General features: G+C 37.8%; 1 protein-coding gene across 3 annotated transcripts; it reads left to right on the top strand.

Moving 5' to 3' along the window:
• The first annotated feature begins 335 nt into the window (after nucleotides 1-335).
• On the top strand, nucleotides 336-26,319 carry cacng8b (calcium channel, voltage-dependent, gamma subunit 8b). Of its 3 annotated transcripts, none has more exons than XM_079895458.1 (6): nucleotides 336-689; nucleotides 16,373-16,639; nucleotides 16,850-17,074; nucleotides 22,213-22,296; nucleotides 23,033-23,173; nucleotides 23,912-26,319. In XM_079895458.1, the coding sequence occupies exons 3-6, from the start codon at nucleotides 16,852-16,854 to the stop codon at nucleotides 24,739-24,741; spliced, it is 1,278 nt and encodes a 425-aa protein (XP_079751584.1). In that variant the 5' UTR covers nucleotides 336-689; nucleotides 16,373-16,639; nucleotides 16,850-16,851; the 3' UTR covers nucleotides 24,742-26,319. The 3 variants fall into 3 exon arrangements, with proteins under 3 accessions (XP_079751584.1, XP_079751585.1, XP_079751586.1); XM_079895459.1 differs by lacking the exon at nucleotides 336-689 and adding an exon at nucleotides 10,467-10,772; XM_079895460.1 differs by lacking the exon at nucleotides 336-689 and adding an exon at nucleotides 10,467-10,778.
• Nucleotides 26,320-27,834: the final 1,515 nt, after the last annotated feature.

Here is a 27,834-nt window from a genome sequence, read left to right as displayed (position 1 = left end):
TACTATACTTGGGGACATTAGGTCCCCATAACGAAAACCAGGACCACACTCACACATTGGCTTGAGTGCCCACATTGTGAATCATCTGTCCCAGGAGATGGTGTTTATATGAGGTCGGGGAAAAGGCTTCAATTTCAAAAGCACAATGGCGCGAATATTTCGTCTGGTCTGCCAGGATTTGGTATGCGACAAGTTGCTTACGACTCTCTCTCTCTCTCTCTCTCTCTCTCTCTCTCTCTCTCTCTCTCTCTCTCCCTCTCTCTCTCTCTCTCTCTCTCTCACACACACACACACACACACACACACACACACTCAGGGGGTAAGGAAAGGGACGGATAGAGCGAGTGAAGGGTTGCGGCGCGGGCGGGGGAGACGCAGTCGCGCACACGCATTGGCTACACGCGCTCTAGACAAATCCGTGTTCGAGTGACGTGGGAACGTGTGCGCGTTGAATATCTCTCCTATATACTATCTGTCTTGAGAGAGATTCACATTTGTAACTTGTTTTTTATTATTATTATTACTTGACGACATTTTAAAAGCGTCAGTCCCCGAGACGAGCAAACCCCGCCATTCTTTTCTTTGCTTGCTAACTCGTTTACAGTCCATTTCTCTTGATATGCAATTATCTGTCCTCGTCTTCCTCTTTGGGAGCGCGACGGTCTTCAAAACGGAGACAAACTAAACTGGTAAGCAATAATCTCAGATTTTCTGTAGTCTGCGTGTGTGCTCGTGATTTTTGGGGGCTGTTTGGATGTTTCCGTTTGCATGTGTGTGTCCATGTGGAATGTAAAGAGCGGTCAATCGATGCCAAAATGCAAGCTTGCAAAGCTCAGCTGTCGATTTTCTCAAAGCTTTTCGCCTGCGTTTGGTTGTATCTGCAAATGTGTGTTAAATCAAACCGAACGGGGGAAAATGTGATAAATGATGAAATCGTCTTCACAGTGGATCTGCAAGCGCATCCTCGCATTCATTATGCATGTGCAGCATAAACTCCTCTTATCTGGAGCTCGATGAAACAAGCACACTGATATCACTGATATACTTCTAGAACAAGTCTGTCGTGGCCCATTGGACACATCCTGTCCTTTTAGCTTTTTGAAGCGAGAATGAAGGGCTTTTTATAGAGAAAGGCGTCCATTTTCGGTGTCGGGCTCCTCTAATGAATGCACTGCGGCTCGCATCAGCGCCCAGCCTCCCCCTGTCAACTCCCACACTTCACCCTGACCATTTATCTGATCTCACTGATCACGAGCTGGACCTTTTCACAGCCCTGCTCGTGCATGTTTGATCCATGCGTTTCAATCACATCATGTGACCTTAGGAACATGGCTTTTGCTGTCAAGAGGCCTCTATTTCAGCATCAGGCAATTTTCAAAGGAAAAAAGATGCACTGGTCACACTGATAGATGATAGAGGCCTACATAAAGGCTTCTGGATGTTAAAATGCAGTACAATCCTGTTAACTGGTTAAATGTAAGTTTTAAGTGGCCATTTTATACATAGGCTAATTCTACTGGCAAATGTTGTTAACCAAATTGAAGGAAAAATACATTTTCAGTAAAGTTTCTTTTTTTTGTTATCAGGTGATTTATGTTTAAATGTATTAGTTTATGTTTTACGGTTGTATTTGACAGTTTTCGTGAACTTTAAGACATCACTGTCCCTCTGTTACATTGCACTGTAAAAAGCAGCTATTAATAGCTGAAACAGGTCGGTGCATTAACATATACATTTATTATATGCATACATACAGTAGCAGAACTTCACTTAATTACAAAGTTTAAAGTATACTGTCACTAAAAATGCCATCCCATAATGCCTTTAACAGTGTCTGTGTATTTTTACAGCAACATTCTGGCAACTAGAGCTGCTTGTTTTTACTGTAAATGTTACTAAAAAGACTTACGGTGGATTCCTGTCAACTCTCACTATGAATGTGTGGCAATATTGCTTAATATCTGCACTTTGATTTCACCTGCCCAGTTTACAAGTAGTAATATGTCTCCCATTCAGTGTCATATTGTACGATACACTGAATCAGATAGCAGTTAAAAATCACACAGCACAAGCTAGTGATGGCAGTGTCTGGCTTTGGCACAGAAACCTTAATCATCATAGTTGTGTGCTCACAGGAAGCCTAAGATGTTCCTCCACCGTTTTTATGTGGCCTATGACCACACAGAAATGTTTTAATGAAAGAAAGCACCTGGTAAGGGCTCAGGTTGTATCGCTCTCCGTTGGAGGATTCTGTTTAAGCAGATTGCGTCTCCTGGGATCATAATTATGTAATACTCTGAAGAGTCCTGTGTCAGCATTGCTGTACCAACACCATTTTCCCACAATCTATACAGGAACTGAGAGCATTTCAGAATACAACAAAGGAAAAGAAACCCCAGCGGACGGCCTTTCTGCTATTTTTAAAGAGTGGACCCCTGACTGAGATTATCTCCTTTATTCTCCGTATAATTTAAAGAAGTGAACTGTAAAAATAAGGAGTCCTGCAGCTGTAAATGACAGGTTTTATATTTGCAAGGAAGTCTCTGCATGGTTTTGTAACTGATAAATGGTGAAATATGATCGAGACATGTGTTTTAGCAATTGGCTTCTCTTTTCTATGCCATCCCGTGAAGTGCACATTGTGTTAGTCGTGACACTTTCCCAGGCACACTTGTTCTTTCCCACTAGACCAATACAGCTTTTAAAACAGCCATACTGCAGCAGAAAAACAAAGTGGAGTGAACTGACCCTTCATACCCTCGATCAATGCTGTCTATAGCAAAGCTATATCCTCGCAACAACACCGGCAAAAGAGTTTTTCTCACAAACTACATCGGTGATGAGGTTTACACTGTTAAAACAGATTTAGAAGTTAGCTATTGTTCATATATTGACTGTTTATGGTCAGTGCAGTTAAGGTCCTGTTCATGGTTGTATTAGTCTAGCTTTTTAACAGACAGTGACATCAGATGAGCCAGGCAACATCTGTTTGCGGTGTGCTTACTTTTACCCTAGTGCAATGATGCAATAGTACTAATTTTAAACCATTTTTGGCAGAGATGACTGATGTCTTTTTCAAGCAGTTGATGCCAATAGTGATATTTAATAAATGATGTTTCATTAAGAAAGTTCGGGAGGAACACGTTCAAATGATCTATCCAATCAACACGTCATTCCAATCAGCAATTAACACGTCTATCCAATCAGCATGAGAGGAGGCCAAATATACACAGTCCTCGACAGTTTTCAGCATCCCTCTTGGCTGGTTCCTACCACAGCCAGGAATACAGGGGGAGCACTCTGGATTCAGGCCAAAATACTGAGCTCAAAGCCCTGTTTTCGGACAGCACGCCAAAAACACATACTCTTTACTCGATCGGATTATTTGTAAGTGTGGATTGATGAAAGAAACATTTTTGAGAGTTCTTGAAGCATTTTAGATTGAAATCCTACAGAAATCTGCCATCAGCATGCAATCAATTGAATCTAGCAGAGCAAAATCATTGTCATGTGATCAAATAATATAATATAATTAATATTATATTAATATATATTAAATTGATCAAAAATGACAGTAAAGACATTTGAACATTGTTCCAAAAAAAAAAAAAAGTCAAATAAATGCTTACTTTGTATTAATCAAAGTCATCCTCCTGTTTTTCACAACCTTTTTAAGCAGCACATCGATAATAATAAGAAATGTTTCTTGAGCAGCAAATCAGCATATTAGAATGATTTCTGAAGGATCATGTGACACTAAAGACTGGAGTAATGATGCTGAAAATCCAGCTTTACGTTCACAGGAATAAATTACATTTAAAATGTATTAATATAGAAAACAGTTGTTTAAAATTGTAATAATACTGTGCTTTTTATCAAATAAATGCAGACTTAATTTGAACGGGATATATATATCATCTCAGAATTGTCAGATTCTAATTTAGTGTGGAATCAAACTGAACAGACACACTCTCATTGCCTCATACACACCCATTGAGGCTTTTGGATTGTCCTTAGAGCTGTGATAATTAACTCTCCCTTTCGTCGGTCCCAACTGGGACTGAAACTTTCATGGAATGAGAATCCTTAAATACCTTAAATACAGACGCGTCAGAGTGCAAGAGACTGTGATCATTTGTTTCCTTCATGCATAGTCATCAAACAGAACCTATAGCAAGCTGTAAGCAAGAGAAAATGATTCATTCAGTCGGTTCATACATTCTTTGTCTGGATCTCAAAAGGAATTAAGAAACAAGGTACAAACAACTTGTTTAGAGACTGTTAATTGCTTGTGGGAGGAGATACGGACATCCAGGTTAAGCAAACTAAATGAAAAAAACTCACTCGCTCTCTTTTCCTTCGAGCTTCCTTTACAGATACTGCTGCATAACTGGAACTATTTGTTCATCGTTCATTGAGCAACTGCCCCCTGGCAGGTTTATCTGAAAAGAAATTTACTGAAATAAAAGAAACACATAATTATTAATGTATTAGAAGGAATATACCTGAGTAGTACTGTACTGCCTGCTACTGTACAATTCAAATCAGATGCCCTTAAAATGATGTGAGTGCAGGGGAGATATATTCTATGGTTAGGAATTAAAGCTAGATGTGCTTGGTTGTGTTGTCTGAATACGAGGAGATGTGAATTTAATTAATCAAACTGTTTAGTTTGGTTTTAAGTTCACTCATATTTAATAACAGCAACTTTTTGGTGACATTCAGTTTTAAGCACATGTAGTGATATTAAATACATATACACTCAAATGTTTGGGTTTGGTAAGATCTTTTTATGTTTTTGAAAGAAGTTCTCACCAATGCTGCATTTATTTGATCAATATTACAGTAAAACTTTTTTTAGCAATAGTTATTGCAATTTTCAATAATTGTTTTCTATTTTAGTACATTTTAAAATGTAATTTATTCCTGTGATGGCAAAGTTGAATTTTCAGCATCATTACTCCAGTTTTCTGTGTCACATGATCCTTCAGAAATCATTCTAAAATACTGATTTGCTGCTCAAGAAACGTTTTTTTAATTTTATTTTTTATGTTGCTGCTTAATATTTTTGTGGAAACTATGATTCTTTGATAAATAAAAAGTTCATCTATTTGAAATCTTTTGTAGCAATCTTTTGAAACATTGAAAAGTGTTACCGTCACTTTTGATCAATTTTAATGCATCCTCGCTGAAGATTAATTGCTATAGCTCTAAACTTTTGAACATTAGTATATGTGGTCACATTTATGCTGGTTTGTGGAGCCAGTTTTGGAATAGTGTAGATGTATTTTTGAATGAATCTATTGGATCAACTGAATAATTTTTTCAAGTTTGATAATGTGATTAATTTAATAAATAACGGTAGATCAGTGCATGGATTGGCTGTTTACTGTTCTTGTGGGGCTTAAATGGATGCATTATTAAACTATAAGTGATCTTGTACTTTGTGCTGTGTTCTGACTGTTGAATTTGAATCTTTAAGGTGACCTCTTCCTGAAAGCCTTACATGTCTATGGATATTGATATTATGCAAATTGCATGTGTATAAATATACTGCCTGCTGGCCCATCACAGCTCTTGTCTTTTTACAGAGTTACACATTCATAATATTGGTCATGGTCAGCTCGAGCTTGGCAGGTAAGAGAAACAGGCGATCCATTAACTATCCATCACTATTGTGCTCTTGAGCAAGCCACTTTAACTAAAGTTGCTTGGGGGAGACGATCCATTTAACAAAAACTATACTGTAAGTCACTTTGAATAAATGTGTCAGCTAAATAACTAATTAGTTAAAGATTTAGCAAAGAGTTCAGTCTTTGAGAGGAAACATGATCTGAAATGAACACCTCATTTCATGTCATGTCTGAATCTTTCAATGTCTCTATGTGTGCGTGCACAGTTCACGTGTGTGACATTCATTACATTTGAATTATCAAAGACACAGTGTGAGAGAAGCGCTGATGAATCACCAATGCCCGAGAGATACAGTTGTAAGTTGTAAGTAAGGTTTATTGGCAAAATTTACAGAAATTATTCAACCCCCGAATAGAATCCCTCACAACAGCACAAATCTGCAAAACAGGTGTGGTCTTAAGCAAGGGCTTCATTAGTTGCACCAGGTTTGCTTGAGCTAGAACACATGAAATATCTGAACTGGCTAGGTTTGTTGAGTGTCACGTTTGGCTGCATGTTAGAAATATGGCTAAGTCAAAAGAATGGTCCTAAAAGTTAAGAGAAGATTTCATCGCCCTTCACAAATATGGAACGGGATACAAAATGAAGTTTTATGTTACAAAGGTCGGGAGGATCTTGTTCAGGTAATCAACCAATCAGCACAAGAGGAAGCCGGTATAAATATAGCCTTCCCTCACTTCTGTCCCATGACAGTTTCACAGCATCCCTCCACCACCCCATTACCTCACTCTTGCTGGCTTTCTATCCCAGTCAAAAGGGGTGAGTACTCTGGGTTTGGGCCAAATTCCAAGCTCGGAGCCCTCCCCCAGACAGCATGCCAAATATGCATAAATTACTATATCTGATTTCTTGTACGTGTGAACTCGTGAAAAGATAGCGAAGGAACTAAATGTTCCTACAGACACCGTTGGAAGCATAGTTCGCTAGCTCAAAGTTAAAGGAACAGTGGTTACACTACCTGGACGGGGCAGAAAAAGGAAGCTATCAACGGCTGCAACCAGATTTCTGAGAAGGCAGGTTCAGAAAAAACCTTGAGTGACTGCAAAAAACCTGCAGCAAGACTTTTGTGGCAACAGGCACTGAGGTTTCAGCTTGCACAGTAAGGCACGTACTAAACGCATGTCGGAACTCAGAGATGTACACACCTACTGACCCAAAAATCATATAAATAAGCCACAGAAGTTTTGGGATTCTGTTCTGAGGAGTGATGAAACAAAACTGGAACTTTTTGGTCCTATGGATCAGCGGTATGTCTGGAGGAAGAAGAATGAAGCATATGCTGAAAAGAACACTCAGTTAACATGAAAAGAACAACTACAGTTAAGCATGGTGGTGGCTCGGTACTGCATGCTCTGGGGCTGCTTTGTATCCTCTGGCACTGGAAACCTGCAGCGTGTGGAAGGCAAAATGGATTCATTAAAGTATCAGGAAATCCTAGGAGAAAACTTCATGCCATCAGTGATGAAGCTGAAGCTTGGCTGTCATTTGGACCTTCCAACAGGGCAATGATCCCAAGCATACCTCAAATTCCACCAAGGCTTGGTTGCAGAAAAAGTCCTGGAAGATTCTACGGTGGCATCACAGTCAACTGACTTGAACCCCATAGAAAATCTCTGGTGGGATTTGAAGAAGGTGGTTGCAGCACGCAAACCCAAGAATATTACTGAACTGGAGGCCATAGCTCATGAGGAATGGGCTAAGATTCCTCAGAAACGCTGCCAGAAGCTGGTGTCTGGTTATACATCTCGTTTGCAGCAGGTCGTAACAGCAAAAGAGTGTTCTACTAAGAAGTAAAGATGCTTGACATGAAGGGGTTGAATAATTTTGAGACTGCAGAAGTCATTAAAAGTTGCATTTTCAGTTGAATTTGGGGAAACCACTTGAAAAATTAGTTGGTTTGAGCTATTTCAATTACTTTTGTTTGACTTGTTCATTGCAAACAGCTGAAAGTCTGTTAATTTTGCCAATAAACCTGATTTGCAATGGGGGTTATAATTCCGATTACCAATTAATGTAATAATTTTGATTTCAATTGCAGGTTAAAGGGTTAATTCACCCAAAAATGAAGATTCTGCCATTATTTACTCACCCTCAAGTTGTTCCAAATCCTTAAGACTTTCTTTAATCTTAGGAATACAAATGGAAATCTTCTTGATGAAATCTGAGAGCTGTCTGTCCCTCCATTGACATCTACGCAATTACCACTTTGATGCTTCAAAGCGTTCATAAAGAGATCGTAAAACTAATACATATGAATCGGGTGCTTTAGTCCATTTTCTGAAGAGACACGATCGCTTTATTATGATGAACAGATTTAATTTAGTCTTTTATTCACATATTAACATTGATCAGCGAACATAAACAGAAGCTCAGCCGAACTTGATTGACGCGTGAGAACAAACTCAAACGCGCTGCGTAACACACGAGAATGAATCTCATTGGTTCTTACGGAAGCTCAAACTGCATAACACATGAGAATGAACCTCATTGGTTCTCACAGGTCAAGTGAACATGCTTGAGCTTCCGTTTATCATAACTGATGTGTGAGTTGATGAATGTTTATATGTGAATAAAAGCCTAAATTCAATCTGTTCATCATATAAATCGATCGTGTCTCTTTTAACTGACATCAGAGACGACTAGAGCTGGAAATGACCAATGAGCTGCTGATACGAGCATGCACGAACTAAGTAGTTGACTTGAGTGAGGGGTCGAAATGAATGAGGTTTTATAGGTTTCTAATGGTTTATGTAAAAAGGCGAGTTGAGTAAGACTAGTTTATTTACTTTTTATGCTTTAGACATGTAAAATATCCGTGTTGCACATAATTATTGGGTGCTTTAATGATAGAATTATGTATTTGTGACGTTATCGTGCGATTACGTAAACAAACTAGTGAATTGGGTTTTTTGGAACCGGTTCATTGAAACGAACTGTCCGAAATAACCAGTTCAAGGAAAATAATCAAATTTCCCATCTCTCAGCCTCAGATGCTATTAAAACTTAAAAGATATTCAAAGATTTGAGTCACTTAATGGCAAGATATCCACAAGCAAAACTTCAGATTTCGCTTTATTTTCTGAGTTATGTCTGTATTAATGTACTCTCTGCATTTGGAGGGACAAAATGATTGTGGAATCAGTCTACACATTTCCTGCTTTTTCCTCAGTGATTTCTGTTTGTTGAGACAGCCACATAATATGTTTGCTCCAGTGTGTTGTGGTGGTATATTCTATTTCATGTAAACATGCTCTTAAACAGCACTTAAAAACAATGCAAACTGTGGTTGGTTACTCTACATGTCGACCAGACATGTAACAGGTCTGTTCCAGTCTTCACATTTTTTATGCTCTCTTTATATATCTATAAAAATAAAAATACATACAAAACAAATCATTGCCAACACATCTGAAAGAAAAGCAAAGTAGGTAGGGCTGATCAATGTAAATAATTATGTAATAAATTATTACCTTATTATTATCTACTAGTAATACAAATATAATGTTTAAAGCTAAGATTTTAGTAATTCTCACCTTGCGCTCTTAGTTTTGATTAGAATAGGCTTTACAACACATCTGGTCGAGTTTGCATAAGGTCTTACTGCAAAAGTTCCTGTAATTGTCCACTGGAAATGACTGTCTGTCGTTTGTCATAGATAGTTAAAAGGAGGCAGGCGGCAGTAGGCAGGTCAGCCAGAATAAGCTGCAGTGGGAACTAGACCTAATGCTATTTAGTTTAGGGCGTGCGAGACGAGCCTAAACTTAATTACCTTTACTAATGAAAAAATAAAATAGCTATATATCCATTCTTAAGTAAATACAATTAAAATGTCAGAATGCAGAATCAAATAATCTTTCACATTTGGCTGACTCTTTTAATATCAACGACATGCATTGCACTTAAGGTAAAATACTTAACTGTTCAAAAGTTTGTGGTAAGATTTTTGAGAATGTAATGTTTTTCTGTTTACTCACCCTCATGTTGTTCCAAACCTGTATGAGTTTCTTTCTTCTGTTGAACACAAAAGAAGATATTTTAAAGAATGTTGGTAACCAGACAGTTGACGGCACCCTTTGACTTCCATGGTATTTTTTTCCTACTATGGAAGTCAATGGGGTCCATCAACTGTCTGGTTACTGACATTCTTCAAAATATCTTCTTTTGTGTTCAACAGATTAAAGAAACTCATACAGGTTTGGAACAACATGAGGGTGAGTAAATGTCAATGATGACAGAATTGTATTTTTTGGGTGAACTATCCCTTTAAATGTATCAATAGTGACAGTAAATACATGTATAATGTTATAAAAGATTTCTATTTTAAATAAATGTTGTGCTTTTGAAGTTTTCACAAAAAATATTAAGCAGTACAACTGTTTTCAACATTGATAATAGTAAAAAAATGTTTATTGTGCAGCAAATCAGCATATTAGAATGATTTCTGAAGGATCATGTGTGAAGACTGGAGTAATGATGCTGAAAATTCAGCTTTGCATCACAGGAATAAATTAGATGTTAAAATATATTTAAATAAAAAACAGTTATTTTAAAATGTAATAATATTTCACAATATTACTGTTTTTACTGTATTTTTGGTCAAATAAAGTCAGCCTTGGTGAAAAAAAAAAAAAACCTTTTTCAAAACATTCCAACTCTTACCAACGCCAAACTTTTGTGCATTTAATCAGTTCATGCACTGAATCAAACTCATGACCTTGCTAGTGCTATGCTCTACTGTTCAAGCTTAAGGAACACGATGTTTCAAAATTCAATCGGAAGAAACGTGATAAGGCTACACACACATCATTCATTTTGTGTGGATAGCACTCAGAGTGTGAGTTGGACGTACACAATGGCCACAGTTTGAGCACAGTGGAAGGGAGGCTGGCAGAAAGAGTGTGTGTGGTATGGCCACAGTCAAGAAGTGTAGTGTGAATGTGAGGGGTGTTATAAAGGGTGTGTGGAAATGAGAGGATCAGGTGTTATCATTAACGATGTCATCTCTCAGCTCAGTGCTGTCTCACGCCGTCAGCGTGACGATGATGCTGCAGTAGCGCTACATTCATCCAAACAGAAAGGTGAAGGTAGTGTTTCATTGCATTCATTTGATGTATAATGCTATTCACTTTTCAAAGTGAATCATTCAAGTGTTTCCTTGCACAAAGGTGTTTCAAACTTCAGTGCGCTTGCTTTTGTTTGATGTCATTCGCACTCTCCATGATTATATTGCTTTTGCTCTGTCCATTCTCTCTCTGTCTGCTTCTGTCTCACGCTCGTTCTCCCTCTCTTCCGAGCGATGCAAAAGAGGTCATAATTGACGCTCTTTGTCATGATTGCAGCAGGGACTTATGTGCTAATTATTTTGATTCACGAGTCATAATAATTGGACGCGTTTCCCATAATTACGGCTTCGCCTTTCACAGTCATGACATGATTTGTCTGAATGGTGTATTAATTGTCTGTAATTTTGATCGGTTACTTGACATACACATTGACATGTCGAATGTATGGTGAGGAAGTAATGATGGTGGAAATGAGTTATTTTGTGTCACTTCTTTCCCCCTCCCCCCAAGCCTTGCAAATCAAATCTCGCATGACTGCAATAACTGGGAAGTTATGAATGGAAGCACCGCTGATTATGTGACCGTCTCATGAGAACAGGATCTCTGCTATTTTTTTCCTTGTCCTTGTGTGATTATAAATAGATGTAAATCTTTTTTTTTTTTTTTTTTTTTTGTGGTCTGCCAAGCCAAATGTTTGTATTTACTGCGATAGTAAGTGGCAGACTTTGGAAACACAGAGACAATCTGCTTCATAAAGAGGTGTTGTGTGTGTGGTTCTCACTTTGATGCTCTTTTTTGCCTACTTCAGTTTAAACATAGCAGAGGCATCAGACTGAAACAGACACTGAAAGCTGCTGACTGTCTTCTGAGTGACTCTCAGGCTTATTACTTTGACATATAGAAGAAGAGTGTATTTCATACAGCCCCAGTTAATGTTTCTTGCAGAGGTGGAGTTAAACGCCTCAGGACATCGCACTGGCCTTTTGGGCCTTTTGTGAACTACCAAAAAATGATGGCCTAGGCCTATTATTAATCTGTAACACTTTTGGTGTTTTGGGCAGTGTTTTTGTGGGAGGAATATCATTCTTCTTTTGAGGAAATAATTCTATTTTGTTATGCATCTATGACGTTGTGAATGCTATAATGCAGTGGTTCCCAGTTGATTTAGTTTTTTTCCGGACCCAGATTTATCCAAAATATCCTTAATGCGAAACTTTTTAATTATATTATGATGAACTGCATAGACTAGATTAGAATATGCAACATTATTGTTTATTTATTTGTTTTGTGTTGATTTAGCTTGAAATTTGATGGTTTCATGCTATGCGCAGCCAATTATTCTTTGCATGAAACGCATTGTACCTTAGCATTGTATATGAAATCATGTAGAGAAGAGTTTGATTGAGTGCCTTATTTATTTAATGTTGTATTTTTGCTACATTCTACACTGTTATTGTATAGGTGCATTCTATGTTTTTTTTTTTTGCATTAGCATTGTTTTTCCCTGCCGTCTACAACGCAATGAGAACAGACCCCATTTTGGGGTTTTGACTGCACCAGTTGAGAACTTCTGCTGTATTGTTCACTACTGTTCAAAAGTTTAGGGTCTGTACGATTTTTTTTTTAAAGAAGAATTAATGATTGCATTAAGCAATTATGCATTAAATTGATCAAAATTGACAGTAAAGATATTTAAAGGGTTAGTTCACACAAAAAAGAAAATTCTGTCATGATTTACTCATCCTCTTGTCGCTCCAAAACCATAATACTTTCACTCATCTTAGAAACACAAATGAAAATATTTTACTGTCCCTCTTTTGACAGCAACACAACTACCAGTTTGACGCTTCAAAAAGTTTTACGATCTCTATGAACTTTTTGAAGCGTCAAAGTGGTAGTTGCGTAGTTGTCAATAGAGGGACAGAAATCTCTCAGATTTCAATAAAAATATCTTCATTTGTGTTCCAAAAATGAACGAAAGTCTTACGAGTTTGGAACGACATGAGGGTGAGTAAATGATGTCAGTTCTTGCTTTTTTGGGCGAATTAACCCTTTAATGTTAGAAAATATTTATTTATGTTCCAAATAAATGCTGTTCTTTTGAACTTATTCACATCAAAGAATTCCACAAAAATATTATTAAGCAGCACAACTGTTGAAGGATCATGAGACACTGAAGACTGGAGTAATGATGCTAAAAATTCAGCTTTTGCCATCACAGAAATAAATGACATTTTAACATATTTTAATATAGAAAACAGTTCTTTCAAATTGTAGTAATGTTTCACAATAATACTATTTTTCACTGTATTTTGATCAAATATTATTGTAATGCAAAAAGTGTTCCCAGAAGTCTCTTTTTTTTTCATGAAATTAACAAATATTAGTTATTAGTATTTAGCATTAGTATTTGTTGGTTTCTGTTTGTGATAATAAAAAATTGCCTCAATGCAGTTGGCTATTTTTGTTATTAGTAGCTTGGCAACCTACATTTATGAAGTTTTAAAGCTTCGTCAATGCTGGCAATGTGATAAAGCACCATTAATCAGTGATTACACCGCTAGAAAAGAGGCGTTTGTGATTTGTGAATGTGACTTTGAGCTGTAGTGATGAAGACTTAGACCCAGTTTACACAGGTTAATGTCACATGATGGTTTATTCCCTGCTGAGACTCAACTGAGAGTGAGAAAACAGACTGTTCCTGTCTCCGTTATTCATAGCTTTATTACCAGATTCTTGTATTGATCAAAATAAACTGTATTCACAGTGTGAGAGGAGATTAGATTAGAGATTTTAAGCTTCTCCGTCTGCTTTTATCTAGACATTTTTATTGGTATTTTTTGATTAATAACTTTACCCTTACCTGTGGTCACACTGTATAACAAAGTCAAAACAAAAAAGCCTTTCTAAGATATTAGACTAACTTTCCCTGTAGTGAAAAGAATTGTGCTTAATTGAATTAAATTAACAGTTGTAGTGTATTTTTAAACTGCACTTGAAGGTAATTGCCAGGTTTATGTTCAGTTTGTTTGTGTTTGAGGGTCCGTTTAAGTGACACCATTTTCAACTAAAAACTTTTAATGCGTTTTGCCAGTTCATTTACATGACAATGGCGTTTTGGGGGCCTGAAACTTGCACTTTTGAAAATGAGTGCAAGTACAAGTTTTTGAAAACAATACTGTTATTGTCTCCGTCAAAACTACAAAAAAGTGTGACGTCATGCGCATGTGTATTACGTGTTCAGTCACATCACCAACTACTGGCCTGGCAGCATATTACAGAATTTTTTATTGATTTCGCAGATCCATGTGAACGGGGAATGTTGTCTTCTGTATACAAAAATAAGTTTTTAGTACATCGTTGTCGTGTAAACGTATACCCTTAGTTTGGTTTGCCCTTTCTGCCTGTATGTATTCACTAGTTAGTTTCCTTGGTTACTGATTGTTACGCACCTGTTTCAGTTTCTGTTGATTAGCCTCCCTTGAGTATTTAAGCCTTCAGTTCTCTTAGGCACCGTTTACACGTACATGGTTATTTTGAAAAATGGAGCCATTTGGAAAACTTTGTTTGCACGTTTGCATGTAAACTGAGAAAAACTGAGTTTTAGGCAGTCGACGTCACAGTATGCGACAGAACTTGCACCTGCGTCAAAAGTGCGACCTTGTTCAAAAGAGAAAGAGGAAGTGATTCGTTGCTGTTGTTGCTATTTTCGGGATTCTGATTGGCTAACGTGGGCTTGAGCTTCTCGTTACACTGCCACCTACAGGTTTGGCATGCTCTTGACGGCATATATACACAGGTTTGTGTAAACGAACACTTTTCTGAAAACTGACAGGTGTGCACAATGTTATTTTTGAAAACGGAGAGGGTGAAATGTCCGTTTATGAAAATAGCCGGCCATGTGTAAACGTAGCCTTAGTTTTTTGTTTGGTGTTAGACGTCAATGGTATACGTGGTTGTTTTTCTATGATTATTATTCCTGTTATCTCCTGCGTGTTCCAGACTGGTCATCATGTCATGAAAATGTACTCTTATTACAAGTACACTTTGTGATAATGTCAATTAAAAATTTTTACTTTAAAGTACATTCATTAATTATGGTGTAATGCTTGTTTGTCGTGTTTTAAAGCAGTACGTTATTTTGATGTGTTGACTAACATACTAAAAGCATGTAAAGTACTCGATTGTCATTTTCAGTCATTCAATATTATATTTAAAGTTAATATATTTTAAATGTACCAAATTGCAAATTCTTAATTACAAATATGTAATTACAAAATATCAATTATAATATATTATATATAAAAGAAATATAGAATAAACAGAAAACATACAAGTTTCAATACAAATTACGTTAAAGTATACATTAGTTTAGCAAAAATGCTTGTCAGTACATTCTGCACACTTAAACCATATTTCAAAGACAATAAGAGTAATTATGATATGACATATAAAGATGAACTTACGTCCTACTTAAAATGGATCAAAAAAGTTCTCTAAAGTTCAGCTAATTTTATTTAATATAAATTTAAACTACCGTATAATACATTTTCATTATTTGCAGTTACATGCAATTAAGTGTCCAAAACATTACATTTAGTTTACACTTAAGTATATTATTTTAAACTATATTATTTCCATTATAAGTACTCTATTTAATAGTATGCTAAAGTGTACTTTTATCCACTAGGACTATTATCCTAATAATTCTCTTTAACAGCATCTTGAAGATCAGTACACTGTATGTGTCATATAATGGTTTGCATTGTGTATTTGTACAGATTTTGTTTTTTTGTGCTATTTTATAACAGCCTCTGTCATCTTATCTAACAGCGTACACTTGATAAACGTCTCTAGCTAGAATAGTTTGGGTTACAACATACAAAACCGCATCTTTATGTTTTTTTTTTTTTTGTGTGCCACTGACACATTAGAAATCGGCTCAGATTGTCCATCCATGTTTGACTCGGAAGGGATTTTTCTATGAGCGCTACAAATCTGTACTGCAGAGGCTCACCATGTGAACAGGATTTAACCCATTTTGATGGCTGTGCCATATTGCATTATAAATTATTAACAGCCAAGGCAGCCCTGCATTATGTCTGCTAAATTATGTTTGCTAAATTATGCGTACTGCACGATTGTCCTCTGGTTTTATAGGTTTTCATTGTGTGTGTGTGCGCGTGTGTGTGTGCGTGTGTGTTTGTGTGTGTGTGCGTATTCGCATGCGTCTGTGTCTCATATAGGTGTGGTTAACATAAAGCATCCAGCACTGTGAGGTAATGCTTCTCCCTCTTGCTTGGTCAGGGAGTCTCTACAGATTCATTGCAATGATCCAATTCATGTAATGTTGCTGAATTGCATGTTTGTCAGTTATTCCCTTATCTCGTCCCAAGGGATGAAAGCACTGCCCCCCTCCCATCTCTCCATGCTCAAGCTTTTGCAATTCAGCGTTACTATGGTAACAGTGTAGACCTGCCTTTGCTCCTTTCTCCCCAAGTTCTTTAGAATCATTCCTTGCCAAAGTTCCACCAAACAGTTTCTTCTTTTTTTTTTGCGGCAAAGAAATTGCGGCAGAATCCAATCTCTCTCTTTCCTTCCTTTTGTATCTCTAGGTTTTGTTTTATATATCAGCAATGACCAGAACTGACGCAAAGTAAGACTGCATACATACGAAGGGATCACAGAGACCAACACAAGCTTCTCCATTGTGGTCGACCTGTCAGAAGAGAAGCGGGGGAGTAAACGAGTGCAGGAAGAACAAAAGGAGTGTGCGAGGACAGTCGATGGATGCTGCCCGGATTGAGGGGACAGCACATTCTCATCTGACGAGGAAAAGAAAGATTTCAAAATTGAGTCGAAGGACAGAAACTCGCCATCAGGTAAGCTATTTCGACCAATCAGGTTGAAGCATTGAATGGCCTTGAGGCTGAGGTTGCATGATTCGAATCAAGTCTAAAAAGAGAAGGAGGTCAGTCATTTCTCATCTCTTCTCTCTATATCTATACTATAAAAGAAAACAAATTGAAGGAGAGATAGATGGGCAATCAGTGATGTTTCCATATCTCTCTCTCTCTTTCTCTCTCCTGTAGGCATGGTGTGTGAGAAGGGCATTCAGATCCTTCTCACCATCGTGGGTGCTTTCGCATCCTTTGGCCTGATGACGGTGGCTATCGGCACAGATTATTGGCTGTACTCACGGGCGCTCATCTGCAACAGCACCGCCAACAACTCACAAGATGATCCCCATAATAAAGACAAGAAGGACCCCGGGGCCTTGACGCACTCTGGCCTGTGGAGGATCTGTTGTCTGGAGGGTCAGCCACTATCTTGGCTCTTGGTTACATTGTAGGGGTGGCATCTGTGTTTCTGTGCACTTATTTGGAGAATAGGAGGGTTATGATTTATTAATATTTGCCTCCACTAGGGTAGTCCTATGATGATACAGTGTTTATACTAAAAAAAATACTAGGCCACAGTTTGATAAACAAACAAAAGTACATCAGATGGGAAATCAAAAATAGATATGTAACCTACATTAAAAAATATGTGACTATGTCTTATATCAGTGGTTTTCAAACTGGTATCCATGAGGAAAATGAATATTTTCTGTCATAGTTAGTGTTAACTTAATATATCGATTAAATATGAATTATTAAATATCATATTTTAATGATAAATGCTTTTTTAAAACGTATGCAGAATTTGATGTTTCAAATTGTGCCTATATTTCGTGTCTATATAAAAAACGCGTATGTATACACAATTGTTTAAAAGTTTGTGATCTGTAAGATTTGTGAAATAGTTTTTGAAAGAAGTCTCCTATGCTCACCAAAGTTGCTATTATTTGATCAAAAATACAGTAAAAACAGTCATATTTGAAATATTGCAATTTAAAATAGCCATTTTCTATTTGAAAAGAATTTCAAATGTAATCTATTCCTGTGATGCAAATCTGAATTTTCAGCATCATTACTCCAGTCTTCAGTGTCACATGATCCTTCTAATCATTCTAATATGCTGATTTACTGCTCAAGAAACATTTCTTATTATCATCAATGTTGAAATCAGTTGTGCTGCTTACTATTTTTTGTGGAAACTGATACATTCAGGATTATTAGATGACAAGAAATTTTAACTAAGGCCTAATCCTGGCTTGATCTACGTAAGCCACATCTGTGAAACCAGGCTTTAGTGTCTTTGCTGAATAAAAGCATTAATTGAACAAAAAATTCATACCCCAAACTTTTGAACGGTAGTGTATACGTATCTATAATAATTGCGGTGACAATATAAAATGTTATCTTTATAATATCACACTATTTTCAATATTTATATTTTAGGAAGAGGGTCCCTCGCAAGAGGATAGTCATTTCCCCTGTCTTGGAACATTTTACAGGCATGGCAATGTTTTTAATTCCAAAAATATACTAAACATAAGATTTTTATTATTTACTTTAATTATTCATCAAATTAATAGGATCTCACAAGCTTCACAATGCATATAATTAATCTATTTTTACAATCACACGTGCCTTCAAATTGTTCTGAAAATAGCTAACATGCCTGTATAAACGATGAAACCATTTCAAAAGTAGTTAAATTCTTCATTTAAATGGGCATTTAAATTAAGGATACCCAGACAGCAACATAGTGTCGGCCCAGATCCGGCCCACATCTGGTATGCGTGGAATCCACATGTACCAGGTTTGACACTATGTTGCTGTCTGGGTAATTAACACACATGGTATCATAAAACCTACACACATCCTGAACCCTGATATAGCTGTTTGCTGCTGAAGAGTTTTGAATTTAGGAGCGCAACCCAAAAAGGCCTGTAAAGGCCTAATTAAAAGGCCGAGCAGATTGCATTGGGAGGTCAACACAGAGGGACAGCAGTCGTAGTCTTAGGGGTCGTTCTAGCACCTCATGTTCTCACTCATCCCCGTGTAATACGCTCTCCGCTCCGCCTGCAGCCAGCCATTGTGCTCTTCTAATTTAGCCTTATGGCTAAGCTCTCTGATAACAAAGCATTCAATTAAAGATAAGCCTGGATTCCCAATCATCATAGCGACGCGGCCTGCTTTTTTCGGCCGTCTCTCTTTGTTTCTCTCTCTATCTCATTAAAGCCTCGCTTTCCCTTCATTCTTTGCCCCTTTGGTCACTGCAGTATTACAGCACTCTTGGCATAGTTTAGAGGTCAAGACATCCTTGCTTTCCCGAGGGATTAGAGCCAAGATAGATGCTCAGTAGAAACACAATTTAGAGCAGGTCAAGTGGAAAGCGGATTTTTTTGGATCTGCATAATAATGTTGCAGCTAAATCAGTCCAAACAGCAATTACTACTGACTTCATGATGATAGGTGCGCTGATTGTCACATCACCCCGACTCAATTCTAGACATGCACACATGCTGGGCCTCGTCCTGCCCTTCATCTAGGCTCCCCTACTGCTGCAGCAGTCGATATAGGAGAGGCCAATGCTACTCTCAAAGCTAATGAGTTGCTTTTATGTCCTTAGATACATAGCTTAGATCGCTGGCTCTACAAGAGAGAAAGCAAGGTCATGGTAAGCAGGTGAACTACCTATTGGACCAATTTGGACTAGCTTGAATTTCCATACTGGCTTGGTGCTAGTCTTAAAGGGATACTTTCCCAAACATTCTCTCATCATTTACTCACCCTCACGCCATCCTAGATATATATGACTTTTTTTCTTCAGAAAAACACAAACAAACATTAAAATAAGAATAATAATGATAATATCTGTGAGTCCATATAATGCAAGTGGATGGAACCCTCAAAGTTGACACTTCACACCAAAGTGAACATGACCGGAATCCGTACGGCCCCAGTTTTCTGAAGCGTAAACGATAGGTGCGTGTGTGAGAAAATTTGAATATTTACAATGTTTACACTACAAACCATTGCTTCTGTTTAACACAGGTTCATGAGTTCACGCTTGACATGAACATCAGCACTTCGTAAGCATATTCTGAAGCTCAAGCACAGAGGACCTTCACTTCTCACACAGGTCTCACAACATGCTGATGTTTTTGTCAACTCACGAACACACATTTGACAGCTGGCTGAAAGTCATACTTTATGGTGTAAAAAGTGTAAAATATTAGTGTTTTCCTTACACACCTATCGTTTTGCTTCAGCCGATATTGATTCATCAACTGGGGTTGTATGGATTACTGTAGTTCACTTTTTTTTTTTTTTTAAGTACATTTTAGAGGTCCCTACTTGCATTATATGGAAGAAAATATAGAAAGTATACTTCTGGAACAGCATGAGGAGAGAATTTTCATTTTTGGTGGAGTATCCCTTTAACACCCTAGCTGGCCTTTAGGCCATGTGTCCAACAAAGCATTTTTAGCCAGCTGAAAAAAGTCCTTTGCGAACAAAATATTTCTCCTTATTATATTTCTCATTATTTTTCATATTAGTACTATGGTAGTTCGGGGATGCCATCTACAGACATGAATACTCAGAGACAAGCAATAATAACTTGTCCATTCTTGTTCAGTCATAGTACAAGTAGGTGTGGTATTTTCACCACTCCTCCCCCACTGCGATTGGACGGCTGTGTAAAAAGGGACACTGATGAGCTCTGCGTTTTATTCAAAGTTGTACATTTCTCAACTCGCAGCGACCAGAAAAAAAGCCAATAAAGCACTCAGCGTGGAAAAGTCGCTCAGTGGCTCGTCACACTGCTGTCTTTTTTAAATATGTGGCTCTTCCATTGTGGGTGATGCAGACCTGCCAACCTGTATGCCTTTTGCGTTAGCAGGTACACATTTTGACCTCAAAGTACACTGGTATGATTTGTAACAACTACACAAAAAAATTGTAATGCCTTTCAATTGTGCATGTGCAGTTCTCAAGTCAAGCAAGAAGCAGCAGCTTGAAGAATCAGTTGGAAAGAAAGGAAATTAAGAGAGCCATAAAAAATTGTATCGTAATTTTACTGTTGTTCTGTAATGCAAAATTATTATGAAATACTCTTTTATTACTTTACAGCACAATAATATTATTTCTGCAGTAGCCTATTAGTTTAATTTAAAAAAAAAAAAAATATTTTAATAATAATTAATATTGTATAGTCACATTGATTGACAACAGTTAGAATCGCAGAGATTTTTTTAACTTTAAAAATATGTGCCTGTATTTATACAGACAAGGCTAGTCTAAGTAGACTTAAGCCTAGTAGACTAAAATGCATATTTGAGCTGTTTTAACTGAAAGCAACTTGCACTGACATATCTTATAATATGTCAGTGCCATTGTTTTGTCTCAAGATGTACATCAGTAATGTTGTTTTTTTCTAAGACTCATTTATAAAAGCTACTTAAATGTCTTAATTGAACTAAGGCTTAATCCTGGCTTAATCTAAGCCTTGTCTGTGAAACCGGGCCATAGGGTTTACCCTCATGATATAATTGTTGTGTTTTTTGAATAAATTAATAATATGGTGGTGAGTGGGGAAATAACCTTGTGCAAAGCGAAGTAGTGCAAAAGCATGTGAACTGAGGTTTACACTATTGTGGTACTCAAATAATTTCCCCAAGCTTGGCAGGTCTGGTGACGTGCACTTGATGGCAGAAACAAAGGCCATTACTGAAAGCTGCAGTATCTTTAACAAAGAAACAAAATGGTGATGCCAGATTCTCCTACGCTGACACCTTTCCCTTTTGTGCCCTCGTCTCTTTTCTACAGATTAATGTCCATAAGAGGAGGAATATAAAAAGACAAAAACAGCTGTGAAAAGAATCCCCCATACACCTGTCCACCTGTTTCTCCCTTCGTGTCTCATCAATCCATCACATTCCCACTCCATCAATCAACACCAGTCACGACGTCCTCATAGTGCGTCAGTCTGTCTGTCTGCCGTAGGCCGCCAGCACTGGAGCGGGTAGCTATTCACTCCCCGATTGACTCCAGGGCTAGATTTCTAGGGTGCATGTGTGTGTGTGTGTGTGTGTTCCTCTGTTCCCCTTCTTAACAAATGAACATAATGACTTAAGAGAATTAGATCTGTATCAGCAGCTACAATGCAAAAATTAGTTCCTTATCTAATTTAAAGAGATTGGATTGCGAATTAGACCGTTAAAAGGTATTCTGTCTTTCTTTCTTTCTTTCTTTCTATCTATCTACAATATATATCTATCTGTCCGTCTGTCTGAGCTCACATCAATGCCTGTTTTATTATGAAAGAATAATAGAAAATTGACATTCCTGCATTTGACCATGATCACAATTGATATTCCATGAGACGCTTCTTGTGTTAAATACACACTACTGTTCAAAAGTTTGTGGTCAGTAAGATGTTTGTGTGTGAGGGGTTTTTACGGAGGTATGTGATGTGGTTCTTTCTCAGTTCAGGATTAACATATGCTCAGGGTTGTCGTCAGGATGTCTTACCTCTGACGTTCCCGTGTGTTTGCTTGTAGGGGTGAAGCGTGGCGTGTGCTCCCAGATCAACCACTTCCCAGAGGATGCTGACTTTGATCATGATGGAGCAGAATACGTCCTGCGTAAGAGGCTGCCCTTTATTACAACAACAGAGTTTATCATGACAAAGCAGTTCTGCAGCATGAATGGAATGCAGCAACAGCAGTGTTAAAGGAACAGTTCACCCCAAAATAAAAAAATGGTCATTATTTACCCCCCTTCCCCCTTTGTATTGTAACAAATGATTATGATTTTGCATATGGTAAGGAAAATGATGACGATGATCTTAAATACCTATTCTTCTTTGATGTGACATACTGTAAGAAGAGCTTTTTCAAAGTGACATATTGCAGATTAACAATAATTCTGCAGATTCAATCCTATGCTTCATATCCCCTGAAATGCTCCAAGACATTTCTGTGCTACAGCTCCCCGTGTGCACGTGTGCATGTCATGCGCATAAATGCACGCACATATACACACACACACACAGGTTGGCATTTTGGTTGGTATTTAGATGGCATTTCCTTGCTCTGTCCCAGCTTAACTGGTCCCAGATGGGATGCCCAACTGCCAGGGGAACATTTTTTCCTCTGGGGCTTTTTCACAGAGAGCACAACGGCATCATTTAATTAACCAGGTGCCTCATTTTAGCTTAATATTTATATCTAAAAATGTGTGGAAATACAAATGCACAGGGCTAAAGACCTGAACAGAACTGACTGGCCTGCACTCATCACGTCTCACGCTTATGATGCTCTCCGTCTCTCACCCTCCCATCTGTCTCTCTCTCCTCTGCTATTCTCTCCTTCCCTGCAGGAGTGGTCCGGGCCTCCAACATCTTTCCCATTCTTAGTGCCATCCTGCTGCTAATGGGAGGGGTCTGTATCGCAGCCAGTCGCTTCTACAAGAGCAAAAGGAATATCGTGCTGGGGGCTGGCATTCTGTTTGTAGCAGCAGGTAAAGTGTGTGCAGTGTGTGTGTGTACATGTATTGGTGCTGGAGTAAATGTCAGATTACACCTAATATTTGCCAGAACTACAAAAATGTGTCATACATATATATATATAAAAATTAAATACAAAGTAAGCTAGACATTATATTCAATTATATATTACATTTATATAATACATAATTTAATATAATGTCTATCTCATAATGCTTTAAAGAGTATATATATCATTTAATATAATATAATGTTTAGCTTACATTGCATTCAAGATGCACATATAATTATAAGATACATATATTACATTACAACAGACACTTTCATCCAAACAGACTTAAACTGCACTTAATTAAGTCGCTTTGGATAAAAGCGTCTGTCATGCATAAACAAAAATGGTTCAAATTATAATATAGTATAATACATGTTAATTGTCTAGTAAACTTTTCAGTAAAAATCTGTTTACTGATAATATATTTGTATTGTCAAAAAAATTGACATTATGACATTTGGACCCCAATGTGTATCCAGTTTATACTGACAATAGGAAACAACACGGAATTCATTATAAAATGTGTTTAATTGCTTGTGCCTGTACAGAATTATCCACAATATTACCTTAAAATGTATCTGATCTGTATCTGATGAAATCTATTAGACTGCAAATGTTATTCTGCAAACAAAAGCTGCTAATCACCTGAAGCAACAACACATTTTGATCAGTTGGCATGTTTTTGACCCTTGATCTTTAGGCCTGAGTAACATCATCGGTGTGATAGTGTACATTTCTGCCGCTCTTGGTGACATTTCCCCAAAGAAGGACGAGGATAAGAAATGGCAGTACTCCTACGGCTGGTCCTTCTACTTTGGTGGGCTGTCCTTCATCCTGGCTGAGATGGTGGGTGTGTTGGCGGTAAACATCTACATCGAGAAGAACAAGGAGCTCCGCTGTCGCTCTCGCACCGATATCTTTAAGAGCACCACTCACGCCATGCTACGACTCCCGAGCTACCGCTTCCGCCGCAGATCGCGTTCCAGCTCTCGATCCACCGACCCTTCGCGCTCTCGAGACCCGTCCCCCGTGGGTGGTCCTCCGGGGGGTAAGAACTTCGGAATGGCCCCGTCAGCTTTACTCTCCCAGGGGCCCATCTCGGTGTCCACTCTACCCAACCCCCACTCCCGCTCCGCTCTGCCAGGGGGCGATATTTCCCTTTACACCCTCTCCCGAGACCCCAAACTGGGTGGTTTAGGAGGGCTGGGCGCCCCTCCGCTGTACGGCACGGTGGACCGCGCCACACTATACCAGCTGCACAACTGCTTCCCTAAAGAGAGCGGAGGGGGCGGAGGAGGCATGATGATGAGTGGGACGCTGCCCTCGCTCAAATCCCACAATCCGTCATCGGTCCAGAATTCTTCCAACTCCAATGCTCCGCTCGGCAACTCCGTCCCGTCCTCCCAGCCTCCACCTTTCTCCTCCTCTACGGTGGAGAGGGAACGAGGGATGGGGACGCTGGATAGGCTAGGGAAAGGTGACAGAGAGAGTAACTCCAACACACTAAATAGGAAAACTACACCAGTCTAGACAGATCGAGGGTTGGAGTAGTTGATAATGTGCAAAAGCGAGAGATAACGTAGACGGAAAGACTGGGAAAACAACTAAAATAAAAGAGGATAACTCTCTCGGTATTGAAAAATGTTTCACTTTATGAAAAAATAAAGAGTAAAAGAATGACAAACATCTCATAATAACAACAACATTCATGTTTTTGTTTTTCAGTACTGTTTTATAACATGTTGTTTATTCTTAATGAAACTATAATCATGGGATACTGTGATGTTTATTATTTTGCTTGATTTTAAAGACGTAGAATTTCCAAGACGATGAAGTGTTGTTGTTATTATGAGTCCGTTTGAACTGCTAGCTCTTAACATTGATAAATGATTCTAGTTTTTAAACTAGAAAGACGAGATTTTGACTGTGATTCAAAAACGTGATACTGAGCACTGCAGAAACATGAGTGTATTGTGAGAATGAGATTATTATTATTACAACTAACTTTGTGAGAAGCATTTTATTTATTTTAATGAAAGTTTTATTTTCTACCCTTTGATAACATGCAATTTAGTGTGTAATATCTGTATATCTGTCTTCCAGCTCAGTAAACAGATCAGCACCATAATTGATGGACTGAAGAGTTCAAATGAAAACGATTTTTATATAAACCTACCATCATATTATTTTTGTTAAAATCACTGTTAGCAGTAGAAGTAGCACTTGTTGAATTGAAAATCTTTGTTTTGGGGCATTAAAACATTCCCTCATTTAGTCGAAGAGGGACAGATGATATATTTGTATAGAGAAAATGGTGATGACATTCAGAGAATGACTTCTATCCAAAACTGTGCTTTTCAAATGGGCGGGGACAATAAAGGACCATTTGAATTGTAAATCGACAGGTCTGCAGTTGGAGGGAGGCTGAAAAAACTACATTTTGAAATGCAAATGTATATTACACATTTGAAGAAAAAGAAAAAAAAAAAGACTTTAAAATCCAGAGTACAGATATGTATCGGAGAGGGCAGAATGGGTGGGCGGGGCTTTTTTGAATATGTATGAGGACACTTGTCTTCCTTGAGCTCTGATTGGGCTACACTCTATGTTGGGGCATGCCCTGTGTCATTTGTGTTTTCCCTCCATTGTGTCATGTGATCATGACAGTATCCCAAAGGCAAAGCTCCTCTCCAAAAAAAAAAAAAAAAAAAAAAAAAAAAAAAAAAAAACCCTAACAAAAAACAAAAACAAACGTTCACTGTGCTGCACCTGACTCCCTTTGACCCGTCTGCTTCTCTAAATGAGAGATTATATATGTGGACATTCTGCTAACCTTTAACCTTTATCCATGATCCCAGCCAACAAGAGGTCAACACAGGACATTACATAATTGAGTGCAAATGGGCATCAAATCACAATCTCCTGTAATCGGGGGTCTTTTTTAATTCATAAAAAAATGTGAAAAACTACACACAGACAGCATTTATGTGCTTAGTTATAAATATTACGTAGTGGAAAATAGATATATCTAGAAAAAATATGGTTTATCTTAATGTGTGATAAACTCTAACACTGTATTGCACGGATTTTATATATAAAAGAAACAACAGACAATCTTCGAGTGATGTCATTTGTGTCTTTTAAAATCTTGATCCTTAGAAGTTTATTAACTTTATTAAAATGGTTTTCTATGGAAGAACATCTTAACCTCAGAGTAAAAAATATAACTAGATAATTGAAATAGTTTAAAATACAAGTCACATTTATGAACTCGTTTGTTCAATGTCGCAATTATATTAAAATAATTATGTCGCGATTGTGAGACATAAAGTTGCAATTAAGAGATAACGTCGGTAAGAAATGTTCTTTTTTTTTACTCTGAGGACAAAATGAGCTTTCATAATCTTATAATACAGTGATTCTCAACCAAAACTATTTAAAATAAAAGCATTAAAATAGGCAAAAATCAAGATATTTCTAATTTTAATTAACCTCCTAAACAATTGCTTTTTTTATCTTTTAATTTTTTTTTTAAAGAATGAGGATGCTCATGGTATTTGAAAAACTGTATGTATGAGGTAATGAATATACATTTTTCTAGTTATGCCATGCTCACCATTTTTTATTGTGTAGAAATTGAGAGTAAAAATCCATATCCTTAATCTTTATCCAGTAAATCCCAAACAAATGGGAAAGTCATGGGGCCTTTGAATATTGTAAACAATGGAGGGCCTATGGAGTCAAAAAGGTTGAGAACCACTGTTCTAAAAAAGAAAAGAAAAAAACGACTAAAAAACAAACATGAAAATAATACGCTCTGTTACCCTCTAGCCTCCTTTTAACAGGCCTTTAAGTGGTAATCTAGATATTTTGCAGAATACTTTTTTTGTGTGTGAATTTGGAAGATGATTATTGACCAATTTTTTTTCTAAATTCCAGATGGGCAAACCATCACATACCACCCCAGTTCTTTTACTATCGGAAGACTGGCTATTGAGTGTTTTATTGTACCCACCCACAAACACGCACTCATTTCTGTTCCGACCAACAATTAGTTTCACTGTGAGAGCAGATCCTGTTTTATTCCCCCCATTTACTTGGACACATAAAAAGTGTAAGAACAGCCTGTTAGTCTGACAGGCACTATTAAAGGGCTATATATACTAGCAGACCTCTGGCTTCAGTGTCAACCTACAGGCTCCAATTTCTCAACTACTGCACCCAGCCATACTCCCCCAGCTGATCAGGCCACGTGCTCTTATGCTACAGACCCAATACAGATTCCCCAAATTAAAAGCATACAGTAGGACATGTCGAGACGGTTGCTCCAGGAACACACTCGCCACCTGTCATTTCTGCGGTTTGTGGATATCTAGATTGTTTTGCACAGGATGGAGGCTTTAGTTAGACTGGATGAGAGACATGCAGATTACTGAGGCTCAGACCTTTCCTCACTTCCCAAATGTTCTGACACTGTATTCACAAACACTTGGGTGGGAGGGGAGGAACGGGACGGCAGACGCAGGGAAACAGCAGCTCCACCCAAACCCTCGGAGACACCCAAGAACGATCAACATCGAGAGAACGTCGAGGGTGGGCATAGTTGACATACCAGGATAATAT

This window comes from Squalius cephalus (genome assembly GCF_949319135.1).
Source record: "Squalius cephalus genome assembly, chromosome: 15".
NCBI lineage: Eukaryota > Metazoa > Chordata > Actinopteri > Cypriniformes > Leuciscidae > Squalius > Squalius cephalus.
Note: the sequence above shows the minus strand (reverse complement) of the source record. Positions and strands in the feature narration are given on the sequence as shown.